Source organism: Gavialis gangeticus, unplaced genomic scaffold (assembly GCF_001723915.1).
Source record: "Gavialis gangeticus isolate Ggan-Ray unplaced genomic scaffold, GavGan_comp1, whole genome shotgun sequence".
Taxonomy (NCBI): Eukaryota; Metazoa; Chordata; order Crocodylia; family Gavialidae; genus Gavialis; species Gavialis gangeticus.
The window spans coordinates 689,136-701,427 of NW_017729032.1; the positions used below are offsets into that span (position 1 = coordinate 689,136).

The following is a 12,292-nucleotide window of genomic DNA, read 5'->3' on the forward strand; positions in this document are numbered from 1 at the left end:
CACCCCCCTTCCACCTGCACCTCCTCCTATTTGCACTAAGTTCATTAGTGGAAGAATTAAAGCCCAGATAAACGAGAGCCTCTGGTCGAGTTTCCTTTCCCTTCCCTTCCCTTCACACCCTGCTCTGCCACCTCCCCTGCTCCTGAGTCAGAGTCACAGGACTCCGGCTGCCCGGTCACTTTTTCCCATTTACAAACAAAGCGGCAGCATTTGCCGTTCACCAGTCCCCGGATTTTGCCCCTGCCTGGAGAGGCGTCTTGCTGCAGGGCCTGCCGTTTCGTGGGCTGGTTTCTTCGGGGGCAGAGAGATTCGCCGGTCCCCGGGCTTGCATGCATTTGTCTCCTGGGGCTTTGCTCCGCTGCAGCTCTGCTCATGTCCCCTTCCAGGTGTCCACTCCTGCTCCTCTGTCCCAGAGCCAGCTCCCTTAGTCCGTGGCAAGCTGCGCGCTGCCGTAATTGGGCTGCTACCAGGACCAGTGTAGTTTATTTAAAGGTTCGCCCTGGTTCCTCTCTTCCAGCCTCCGCTCTCTGCAACCGGAGACTGGGCAAGATGGACCCGTGGTCTGATCCAGTCCATAGCAGCTTTCATGCTCTTACTTCATGCCCCTCCACCCTCGCCTGTGTGCTTAGTGCCTGGCCGGCTCAGCCGCAGGTCGAGGTCTGTGGGTTTCTGGACGTCTTGTTCCCTGCACAGAGTTTGCACGCAAGGTGATAGACACAGTCACAGCGGTCAAGGTGCCAAGGGAAAGGATGCCAGGCTCTGCAGACAGCAGCCAGAGCAATAAATGGCACTAGCAGGTGCTGTGTGGGAACAGGCAAGCCCCATCCCACAAAGCACGTGCCTGCGACCGCCTGAAACCAGAAGATTTCCAGCAAAGTAAAGTCTTTAAAGTCAAAGGCTTGCATAAGCTGGCTGGCTGGGTTCAAGCCAGTTTTGAACCCCAGTCTCTGTAGCAATGCCTCCGGCAAGAGGTTTCCCTACTCTGTTAATCCAGCCAAACTCATTAGCGCTTGAGATGACGTCCCTGCAAAGAGGTGGATGATTCTTTATTATTCAGAGTCGTTAATCCAACCCCCAATGCCTTTCTTAGCACTTTGGTGATGAGCTGATTTTCCCAAGCCCTTTGAAGCACCACACTCTGGCTCAAATAGTCTTGGGAGCAGCCTGGCATCAGGTGAGAGACCCATGTTTTGAGCAAGTAGTTCACAATCACAGTAGTCCTACAATCACAGAGCAGTCTTGCTGGCTGGATGTGCAACAAGTTACACCACATTGAGCAGTGTCGGCCCTGCTGGGTGGGCAAACGTGAGTCACAAGGCAAACCCGGAGATTTCAAATAGGAATCCAGAGGATCAAAAACATTCGGACCCCTGGTCTGAAACGCTTTGGGAATGAAACTTCACCCACAACTATCAGGAACAGTGCCTGAAACATCACAGTGAGGCGATGGCATGGCCAATGTCCCGCCACTGCACGGACAGGAAGTCGGTTGTTAAAATGGGCTCAAGACGTCCCAGGCAGAGGGCTACAGAGGAAGGCAAAGCCCCGCACCGTCCACACCAATCCGACTAGGGGGATATTCCTTCCTGACCCAAAATATTGACTCTGAGCGGAGGAACAAGACCCTCTAGCCAGGCCCCTCCGGGATCTGTAGACACAGCCCCTGTAGAAATCCCGCCACATCCACATGTCCCAGGTGCTGGGTTTTTTGCATGCAGCATTAAGGCAATTTAGTTGTATGTCTACACATGCATGCACTAAGGCTCATTAATGCAGTGTGAACCAACTTCAGATTAAAGTTAGTCCAACATCAGTCAACATACACAGCGCTAATGTGCCTTAGCCCATTTACACATGCATTAAGGCACTTCAGCTATTCGCACCTATATTTGATCTCTGCTTTTGCAGAAATCTAATTTAGGCACAAATAGTCTATAATTGCCATTTTTAAGGCACATTAAGGGCATGCACATGTAAACCTTTGCCGTTAATGCACTTTAAAAATGGCTAATGTGTCTTAAATCAGCAGGTGTAGATGTGCCCTTTATGTCCTGGGTTCCAGGGGTTTAGATACAAGTGAGGTTTGCAGGGTGGAAAAGCAGGGGGGGGCTGTCTATCGGCCTTCACTTTGCACCAGACAAAGCTCCGGTCAGTGAATATTAAACCATTCTTGTTTCTGAAGCAGCTGCCTGGCTCCTTTGTGCTTCTGGGGGGTCGTGGCCACATCTGCTCTCCAAAGAGGTGGGTGGGCGGGCGTGGGTGAGGGACCCAACCTGGAGGAATCAAGCACAGCTCTTCCCAAAGGAAGGAGGCCTCTCATTTTCCTGGAGCTGAAGGCGATGCTGCGGTCAACCAAAGCCAATGGCCGCTCTTGTCCCCCTCACAGGTGAGAAGCCAGAAGTCCCTGCCGCTGGGGATGGCGCCCAACTCCTTCGATGACCAGTACATCGGGTGCACGGAGGAAATGGAGGCGGCTGCTCCACGGCTGCTGCAGGAGGAGAGAGCCAGACACCCGCTGCTGGATGGGATGTGGATGAACCTGACGGCCGTCTGGGCCGAGAAGAAGAAAGGGCTGCATCTGCCTGCAGGCTTTCGGGACGTGCACGGCATCGCCGTCCTGGTCTACACGGACTCTGTCCAGCCACTTTACCGGGACCTGAATCAAGCTGTGCGAGAGGCGGGGGTGTCCCGAGAGACCTACCTGCGCACCTTCCCCTTCAAGGCCCTGCACTATTACCTGAGCAGAGCCTTGCAGCTGCTGCGGGAGGACTGCGGGCGCATGTACCGCAACCAGCTGTACCGGGGGGTCCGCTCCATCCGCTTCAACCCACCTGCGGCAGGCCCGGTCCGGTTCGGACAGTTCACCTCCTCGTCCCTGGATGCCTCCATCGCTCGGCGCTACGGTAATGCCACGTCCTTCATCCTGCGCTCCTGTGTCGGGGCCCACATCGAGGCCCTCTCCAGCTTCCCCTTAGAGCAAGAGGTGCTGATCCCCCCCGGCGAGGTGTTCACCGTGTCCAACGTCACCCGGCAGGGAGATGGCAACGTCTTGGTGCTGCACAGCACCAACCGCACCTGCAGCCACTTCAACTGCGCCTACCTGGGCGGTGAGTGCCTGGCGGGCTGGGACCTGCCCCGTGCTGCCTCGGGGAGGGGGGAGCCGGGGGCACCAGTGAGGGAGGAGGCAGCGATTGCACAGAGCTATTCAGCCCTGTCCAAACCAACCCAGGCAAACCCCTTGTCCAACCTCTGAGCAAAACTACAGGCACCCCTGGCACAGTACCAGGCATCACACCCCACCCTGCCACAGGGATCCTGCCTCGGGCAGGGGGTCGAATTAGTCCCTTCCCACCCCACTGCTCTAGGATCCTATGATCTCCCCTCCTTTCCCCCTGTAGTCAGGCTTGAGCCCCCAGCCCCCGGCACAGTGTCAGCAGAACTGGTGCAAACTGGGAGGTGATCCTGGAAGTGGTCCTGGACTAGGCCAGACCAAGGAGAAAAGTAATGCATTAGGTCCTGCCCTGAGCAGGAGGCTCCCACCGGGACCTGGGTCTGGTTCATCTCATTTATGGGCCGAGGGTGAAATTCAGCTCTGAGCAATGGGCCAACTTCAGGTCCCCTGCCCTGCCCCCATCAAGACGAGATCATTGCACTCATCCATCCCTGCTCATCCTGAGGCCCCAGGGTTGAAGTTGGAGCCCTGCGGTTTGCACCAGCCTCTTTGCAAAGGGAAGCAGGGACTACAAAAAGGAACAGACTGTAATCCCATTAGCCATCAGGATGGCACTGGAGCAGCTGGGCATGATTGCATACACGGGTTCAGACCAGAACATGTGTTGCACCCTCAACTACCTGTATTGCAGAACAGGCACATGTACCTCCTGGGCTGTACAGAGCAGCAGCAGCAGCAGGGATGCACATTTAATACAAATTAAATTAATTAATACTACAAATGAAGCCGGTCATGCACCATGCTTTGCCCCTGTGATAGCCAGGATAGCTGGACACGTCCTCTGGCCAGTCATGGCCCACTGAGTTCTGCACATGGCATGGGGCCAGGGGTGGAAAACAGCCACGTGAGCATGTGAAATGAGAATTCGTATCAGTGCTACTCCGTTGATAGCAGCTTTTGACTCCCTGAAGGGTGGTTGCAAAAGGGATGGGGCTAGACTCAGTGGTGGCAGGTGACAGGACAAGGAGCAATGGGCTCAAGTTGCAGCAAGAGAAGTTGAAGTTGGATATTAGGAGAAACTCTCTCATGAGGAAGGTGGCGAGGCACTGGAACAGGATACCCAGGGAGGTGGTGCAGTCTCCATCCGTGGAGGTGTTTAACAGCCAGGTAGACAAAGCCTTGGCTGGGATGATGTAGTCGGGGCTGGTCCTGCTCTGAGCAGGGGGTTGGACTCGATGTGACCTCCTGAGGTCCCTCCCAACCCTCATCCTCTATGATTCTGTGATACCGCCGTCCACGTGGCCAGCGGTGCCCGCACCAGGCTCCAGGCAGCAAGCCTGACCCTTCCCAGCTTCGTGCTTGCCTCGTGATGTGCCGTCTGTATCAGGAAGTGTGCATTGCATCCACGTGGGTTCATGCAAAGCAGAAGTACACTCTCCCTTCTAGGACTGGGACATCTAGGATGCTCTTGTTTGGACAGGGCTGATCCTGCCTCAAGCAGGGGTTGCACTCGATGTGATGTCTGCAGCTCCCTGCCAGCCCCACTTCTCTAGGATCCTCCCCATGCGCCGCAGGGACCTGACATCTCAATGGGCACTCGGACACCCAGACATGCAGGGGGTGTCTGGGAGGACTTTCAGAAGAGCCTTAGGTGCCAGCAGCCAGGCTTATACAGGGGATTTAGGCACCTTGTTTTTGGGGACTCCCATGGGAGTTCAGAGCCTGATGACTTTGAGCACCCGGGCCCGGCTTGCTCTTGAAAGCCCGTCTTGAAGACAAGCCTGGCCCGGAGCTCAGAACAAACCAGCCAGGGCAAGGGAAGATCCCCAGGGCTGCCGCGGTCCCAGGGTGCACGGCCTAGGGCACGGAAAGGTCCCGTGGGTAACCAACATCATCTCTCTTTGCCTTTCAGGAGAGAAGTCCGCAAACTGCACTGAACACTCTGGTAAGACGCTCCCCTCTCCCTCCCTCTCCCTCTCCCTCTGCTCCGGGCAGGCCCCGCGGGGCCCGAGCAGCTCTGCGTCCTTCCTAAGATGAGCAGCACTTGGATGCATGAAGGTCCCCTGGTTTCTAAACAGGAGTCCTCCAAGGACCTAGAACTGGGGTGGACCCAAGGTCAAGCCAGCCCAGAGCCCCGTCTCCAACAGCGGCAGGAGGGGATGCTTTAGAGGGCGAGCATCAAACCAGATCCCTCTCAAGTGATTCATTCCCTATGCAATACCTTCCCTGGCCTCCATCCTTGCTGGTTTAGGGATTTCAGACCGTCCTGCTGAATACCACCCCGTGGCTCTGTCCTCTGGCAATTCGTCTGGTCCCCAGCTGTACCTTCTGCCTCTGGCAATGAGCGCCGTGAACAAGTGATGCGCTGCATAAAAATGGTCCTCTCTTGTTCCTTCTGAACCTGTTTCCTGCTGATTCCCCCTCATTCTGGCACCCTGGGAGGTGGCGAGCACCAGTTCCTGCTCTCCTGCTTCGCGCCTCATAGACAGCGAGGGTTGGAAGGGACCCCAGGAGGTCACATCTAGTGCAACCCCCTGCTCCAAGCAGGACCAGCCCCGACTACATCGTCCCAATCCTAAATGAAGAGCCCTGGGCATTGCCAGTGTCCCCTGGTGTGGCCACCGCTCCATATGGCCAGTCATCGTGGTTGCCCGCCTCTGTACCCTTTCCAATGCCATTGCTTCCTTGGTGCAATTTGGGGGCTGGAGCTCAGGGCAAGATGTTTGGGCCTGGTAGTGGGTTTAGGCACCACGTGCTCATCCAGGTGACAAGGGGCTCACGTGTTTCCCTTCCTTTGGGACAGGAAGCTGCTGCCAGCTGTGCGGTGAGATGCGTCCGTGGCGGCTGGGGGGCCTCGTGGTCCTGATCCATGTGGGCACCTGGACATTGACCACCCACTCCAGGCTCCTCTGGGCTTTGTAAAACACCGTCTCTGCTTTTCCAATAAAGGGCGGCACGATGGCTGCCTCACCCTGGGGCTCAGCTGGTCTCTCTCTGCCGGGACCAGGAGCTGGGAGCTTGCAGATCTGCTTTGCTGTGCAGAGGGGGCAGCGGGCAGGAGGTGCCACCCACATCCCCGTGGAGCCCGGCTGTCACCGACTTCACACGAGCGCTGGCCCAGCTGCAGGCAGATGTGCTGCGTAGCAGGGCCAGGTGAGGCTGGGGTGCACCAGGCCTCCAGCTGGATTAACACCCAAGAAGCTGGGATGAGATGTACTGGATGGCAAGGGCAACGTTTTGGCCCCCGGATGTGCTAAACTGACCCCAAAACAGCATTTTGGAGGGACCAAAGTTGCCCGTGTGATCGGGTGGTGCTCAGCACTGAATTCGGGTGAGAGGGGTGGGAGCGTGGGGCAGGGAGGCACTGCCTGGGCTACAGTCAAGTCAACAGCCTGACCTAGAAGCCCCCTCCAGCCCCCCACAGCTACACAGCCCCGAAAAGATGCCAGCCAGAGCACCCAGCAAGTGAGGAGGGTGCACCCCCAGCACCAGGCATCGTCCCACCCTGCCACAGGGAAGGCAGGGGGACCGCAGCCACCAACGTCCTGCTGCTGCAAAATAGATGCTGGAGATCCCAGGCAGAGGCTGTGCTCCCACTTCAGAGGAAGGCAAACCCCCCACCCCCAGTCACCAATGTAACCAGGGGGGCAAATCCCCTCCTGACCCCAAATGCAGCGTCGGTCTGACCCTAAGCAGAGGGGCAAGACCATCTACCCAGGACCCTGTAGGGTTGATCCCAGTATGAGCATTGGCACGGCCCAGTCCCAATCCCCAGCCTGGGCTGCAGAAGCACCCGGCGTCTCTGAAGGAGGCTTACAAACCCCCGGACACATGGAGCAGAAAGGACAGGAGCAACCAGCAAAGGCCCAAAGCCTGGGAAATCCCCACAGTAGCACACAGGCATCGCTGCACCTAGATCATCCCATCCCTGTGGCTCTCCAGCCTCTCCTTGAACCCCTCCAGCAATGGAGACCTCGCCCCTTCCCTGGGCATCTCTTCCACTGCCACCTTGCTCTGACAGCGAAGAAGGTTTTCCTGAGATCCAGCTTAAACTTGCTTTGCTGCAACTTCCAGCCACTGTGACAAAGTCTGGGAGCCAAGGGCCCGTCCCTCGTTGTGCGTATGCGCAGCCCCCATTGCAGCAGGGCCCCGACTTTGCAGGCAACCACCAGACACCAGTGGGACGCAACCTTCACAGCTGGCGACGGGGTAGGCGGCCGATCCTGTTATGGATTGCACGGGGCTGCGAGCCATTGCTGGGTGGGAAACACACCTGGTGAGATGCAGGGCGTGCCCCTTCCTCCTTCCCGCGGGAGGCACCAAGAGAAGAGACATGCCCGGTGCCCGGGGTGCAGGCGGCTGAAAGAGGATTTCCTGACATGCCCCATGGAGAGGGAAATGTGGTGCAACACATTTGCCAGAGCCCCTGCCAAAGCCAGGGTATAAATAGGCTGGAGGGAGGGGAAGAGCTCTGGGCCAGGGTGTTTATAGCTATAAAAAGCCAAGCCGGACGCCTCGGAGCTGGCATGTCAGCTGTGCCCCCGCACTGAGCGCATCGCCGGAGCCGACCCACCGCAGAAGCAGTTGCTGCCCCACACCCCAACCCCAGCTGGGGAACGAGGTAAAATCCCTCGCCAGACCCCATCCCTCTCAGATCCACCTGGTCTACCTGAAAGACCCCCGGCCTGGTTAACGAGGTATGGGGGCAGGGGCTGCTGAAGCTGGATCTGGGGGTTATCAGGCCTCTTGCTAACAATGCCGTACTGGGAGTTTCCCAGGCCGCGGCAAGACAGACAACAGCATCTGGAGCCTACAAACCACCGACCTGTTGCCTCCAGGGTTGTGCATGGGGTGGGGGTTGTTTATTTGGAGGATGCAACCTGATAAGGGTTTCTGCAGGTCTCTCCATGCCAGGAGCCCCGGGAGCAGCTGCTTCCCCTGCCTGCCAGGGTTTGTGACAAGCTGATGTGGGGTGTTGCTATAACATGGGCTCCTGGCAGGCTGGGATCTGGGCAGGCTCATGCAAGGAGCCGACAGCCCCGTTCGGCTGTTTATGAAGGAGTCCAGCCTGCGAGGACCCGGAGTCCATCAAAGCCTCAAACACCTTCCTAAAACTGGGGCTCCCGGCCTTCAGGGGCTGGCGGGGGAAATCGCACACAAATGAAGTGGGGTGCAGCAATGCCGTCGCTATCGCCCGTCAGCTCTTACTAAAGCTCGTGGCACTTCGCGCTTCCAGGAGCGGCGCTGGGGAGTTGCCAGCTCTGGGGGTCGCAGCATCCCTGCGGCGTGGGTTGGCATCTGAGCTACAGCTGTGGCAGGCACAGAGAGGCTTCAGGGGAGCTGGGCTTTGAAGACAGCCCGCCACACGCCTGGGCCGTGAGCTCGGCCTACAGAGCCCCCGTAAACCCGGGTCTGCGGCGTGTGGACAGATGGGACACTTGTGCCGGGTGCGCAACCCTTCTGTGCAGCCTGAAGGGCAGGAAAAACGGGGAGAGACCCAGGAGGAAACCCCTTGGCTATCAAACCCATTCACTTTGCTATCAACCCGCCAGACCCTGGGGCCGGCCCAGTGGCATGTGGGGCACAGCCCCAAGGTGGGGATAGCTGGGGGGGTGCCCCCAGAGCCTGAGGAGGGTGGAGTATGACATGGGGCGGGCTGCTCCGGGCAAGGGGTTTGCCCTGGAAACGTCCCACCACTACAGACAGCCCCAGCCAGAGCTGGTATCCCCGCTCCCACATCACCTCCACCAGCCGATGGCAATGCCCATGCCCCGGTTATACCAGCCCCCTGCCCTGGCTAATGCAGCAGGGAACTGGGATGCCCCAGGGGGCTGGAGGGGCCTGCGGGTCCCCTTCATGCTTGGCCCTGCTAAGCCCGGCTGTCCCAGTGTGATTGCTTTTTTCTGCCTGGAAGATGTAGGTAAGCAACTCCGCTCTTGCCTAGTTCGACTGTTGGTTCTCCGGGGCAGGCACCGTCCCTTGCTTTAGAGACGTACAGAGCCGGGCGGAAGGGGAGCTGGAGCCGACAGGTACAGGGCTCCCAGGGGCTTCGGTGGTGAAGCGTGGCTTGTTACTCACCAGTCACTGGCTGATCTCTCTAGGCAAATGCTGTTTTTTCAGATGCCCACGGTGAAGATGGATGTCTGCAGGCCGGTCTTTATCCTGCTGCTGGCTGGGATCCTGGCAGAGCACCCTCAGGTACTGATGCTAGGCTCTGAACCCAATCCCATCACCAACAGAAGGAGCATCAACAGCAGCATTTTGCCCTAAAATGCCTTTGGGCTTTGCCCAGCCCCTGCTAGAAACAAGCAGTAGCTAAAGAGCGAATGACATTGTCATTAGGTTTCAGGGTCAACACCCATTGCATCCCCGCCGGCTATCGACTCAGGCAGGCTGTACACAGAGGTTAAGACCCTGCGGCTGCTCACACCTGCTTATCTGGAACTGTTGGTGCTGCCTGCGGTTTGTGACGTTAATTAAACTTGCTTTGCTGCCCGCGTGGCCGAGATGGCAGGAAAAGCGGTGCCACGTCTCGTTCGGAGGCCGGCTCCTGTTGGCTCCGGCATCGTTGCAGAGGAGCTGGATGGAAGCGTCTTCACGGGTCGCTCGAGCTGGGCCTCCCACCTGCCTGCGAGGCGTTTATGGGCCCTCTGCCTGTGCTCCCAGCCTCTCCGTGCACTGGGCAGAGCAGCTATCCCAGAGCCCAAGGGAGCTGAGGCACGTGCGGGCAAGGGAACCCATATGGAGGGTGGCCAGCACAAGCTCTAACCACTAGGCCATGCCCCTTGCAGGACAGCACATGTCCCCTGCCAGCACTGCCCCTGCAGCTGCAGAGGTCATTGCCCGTTGCAGGATGGACAGGGCACCCCCTTGAACTAGCAGCAGGCTGCACGTGTGCTGAGCGCGACAGGCAGCAGCATCGGGCACCCCCAGCCGGTGCACAACGCGACTGTGTCAGTGCCTGGAGTGAGAGATGCGTCCTCCTTCCCCGTATGGGGCTGGGCCCTGCGCGCCATGCTCAGCTCCTGGGTGATCTCAGCCAAGTCCCCCCCCAGGAGGTAATGCTTCTCCGAGGCTGTGCACCACCCTGGACCTTCACAGAGCCAGCCTCTGACCTGCCCCTCCTGCAGGAAACACCCACAACTTGCCCATGGGGCTCCACTACTATATAAGTGTGTGTGTGTGCATGTGTGCGCACACACACAATATAGAGGTAAACATTATACACAAACATACAGATAGATATGTAAGCCTAAAATACGTTTGCATAGGCACACACACACACGCACACATAGATATAGCATGACAGCGTGTCCATACACACACGATGTATGCACACGCTATATAGACACACAATACACACACACAATGCACACATACCCATATGTTTATTTTAGACTTACATGTGTGTGCATGTACGTACACACACATACACACACACACACACACACGGGATATTTTGGACAGGTTGGACTAGATGTGAGCTCCGGAGGTCCCTTCCTGCCCTACTGCGCTAGGACTCTATAACTTTACTTTTATATGTATAGTGTGTGTGTGTGTGTGTGCGCGCGCGCGCGTGTATGCGTGTGCGCATGCATGCCTACACATGTTGCTGAAGCTTTTCACATCACCACACCCTTGCCCTGCTCTGACTGCACCCTGCTCCCATGGAGGAATCTCCTGTGCAGAGCCCCCGAGCCCTGTGCGAGCAGCCTGAGGCGGGAAGGCACGCTGTCCCCAGCTCCCCGGTTGACATGCTGTTGTGATCTGGGAACTCGCCTCCAAGCCCTTGGGCTTGCTCAGCTGCCGCCTCCGCTTCCGCATTCCTGATTTCCTTCCCTCTTCTGCCTGCCTGCCTGCGGCTAGTATGAAACCAGCAGCCCTCCCATGCCTTGCCCTTGCATTCACCCCTGTTGCAATTAATCCGGGTGTCCAACCCCTTTGCAAAAGACGGGCCAGGAGTGCCGCACCTGCATCCACGCTACCAAATCCTCATGCCTGCATCGTGCTGACCGCTCAAGGAGTTGCCACAGCTCCCCTCACTGCATCCTCCCCTTGTCCTCAGGTCCTGGCCTTCCCCCTGCACAGGAGGGACCTGTTCCCCATCAAGGACATGAGGCTGGACATGGCACCCAGCGCCTTCGATGACCAGTACAAGGGCTGCGTTGCCATGATGGAGGCCGAGCTCGGGGCGCTGAACCGCTCGGAGTTCTCCAGCAACCGGGTCTACGCCGAGGCCTGGACGGAGGCTGCCGCTAACTGGAAGGAGAGGCAGGCGGAGACCCCGGTGCCTCGGGACCTCAAGGCCGAGCATGCCATTGCCATCATGGCCTACACCATGCAGGGGCCCCTCCACAGGGACTTCAACGCGGCCGTGAGGGAGGCAGGCCGCACTCGAGAAAACTACCTCGGCAGCTTCCACTTCAAAACCTTACATTTCCTCCTCACGCGGGGCCTGCAAGCCCTGGGGGACACTCAGCACCCCCGGTGCCACAAGGTGTACCGGGGCGTGAAGGGCGTGCGGTTCCTGTCCGAGCGGAGCCAGACCGTGCGGTTTGGCCACTTCACATCATCGTCCCTGAGGAACACGAGCGCCCTGCAGTTTGGGCAGGACACCTTCTTCTCCATCCAGACCTGCCACGGCGCCGGCATCAGCAACTTCTCCATATTCCCCGGCGAGGCTGAGGTGCTCATCCCGCCCTTCGAGACCTTCACGGTCAAGAACTTCACGCGGGCCGGGGACAGGACCCTGATCGAGCTGCGCTCCCTGGACAAGTCCAGCTCCTACAACTGCGAGTTCGTCAAAGGTAATGCCCCGTCACGGCCCATCTCACGGGTGGTGTACACCTGGGGGCTGGCCTGGGACAGGGATCCCTTCCCAAATCTCTCAGCATTCGGGGAACAGAGGAACTGCAGTGCACCAGGTCGTGTCATAGGTCTGTCTTGCCCAGTCTTTCGTGCCACACCCTGATCCTAACCATAACGCGAGCCCTACCCTTAACCCTAAACTTAATCCTAACCCAAGCCTTAAGGCTAACCCTAGCCTTAACCCTAATCCTAACCATAACACTAACCCTGGCCTTAACCCTAGCCATAACACTAGCCATAACCCTAACCCTA

The 12,292-nt window shown here is 58.1% G+C and overlaps 3 protein-coding genes across 7 annotated transcripts in view; 2 read left to right on the forward strand and 1 right to left on the reverse strand.

Moving 5' to 3' along the window:
• The window catches only part of LOC109303030 (ecto-ADP-ribosyltransferase 5-like), a 12,970-nt gene extending 6,791 nt beyond the window's left edge, over nt 1–6,179 (forward strand). Inside the window, exons 3-5 of the mRNA XM_019525060.1 lie at nt 2,387–3,107; nt 5,085–5,117; nt 5,976–6,179. Of these exons, the coding sequence (XP_019380605.1) occupies nt 2,387–3,107; nt 5,085–5,117; nt 5,976–6,094 (873 nt within the window). The 3' untranslated portion in view covers nt 6,095–6,179. The remainder of the gene's footprint in view (nt 1–2,386; nt 3,108–5,084; nt 5,118–5,975) is intronic.
• Nucleotides 1–9,332, reverse strand: part of LOC109303031 (ecto-ADP-ribosyltransferase 5-like) — a 59,421-nt gene extending 50,089 nt beyond the window's left edge. Inside the window, exon 1 of the mRNA XM_019525062.1 lies at nt 9,251–9,332. The gene's annotated coding sequence lies outside the window, so the exon portion shown is untranslated. The remainder of the gene's footprint in view (nt 1–9,250) is intronic.
• ART1 (ADP-ribosyltransferase 1) overlaps nt 9,252–12,292 on the forward strand; it is a 9,773-nt gene continuing 6,732 nt past the window's right edge. For 3 of the 5 annotated variants that reach the window (XM_019525055.1, XM_019525056.1, XM_019525057.1), the window contains exon 1: nt 11,036–11,979. In XM_019525055.1, the coding sequence (XP_019380600.1) occupies nt 11,040–11,979 (940 nt within the window). In that variant the 5' untranslated portion in view covers nt 11,036–11,039. Of the gene's footprint in view, nt 9,371–11,011; nt 11,980–12,292 lie in introns of those variants that run through there. The other 2 variants (XM_019525058.1, XM_019525059.1) reach the window with 2 other exon arrangements.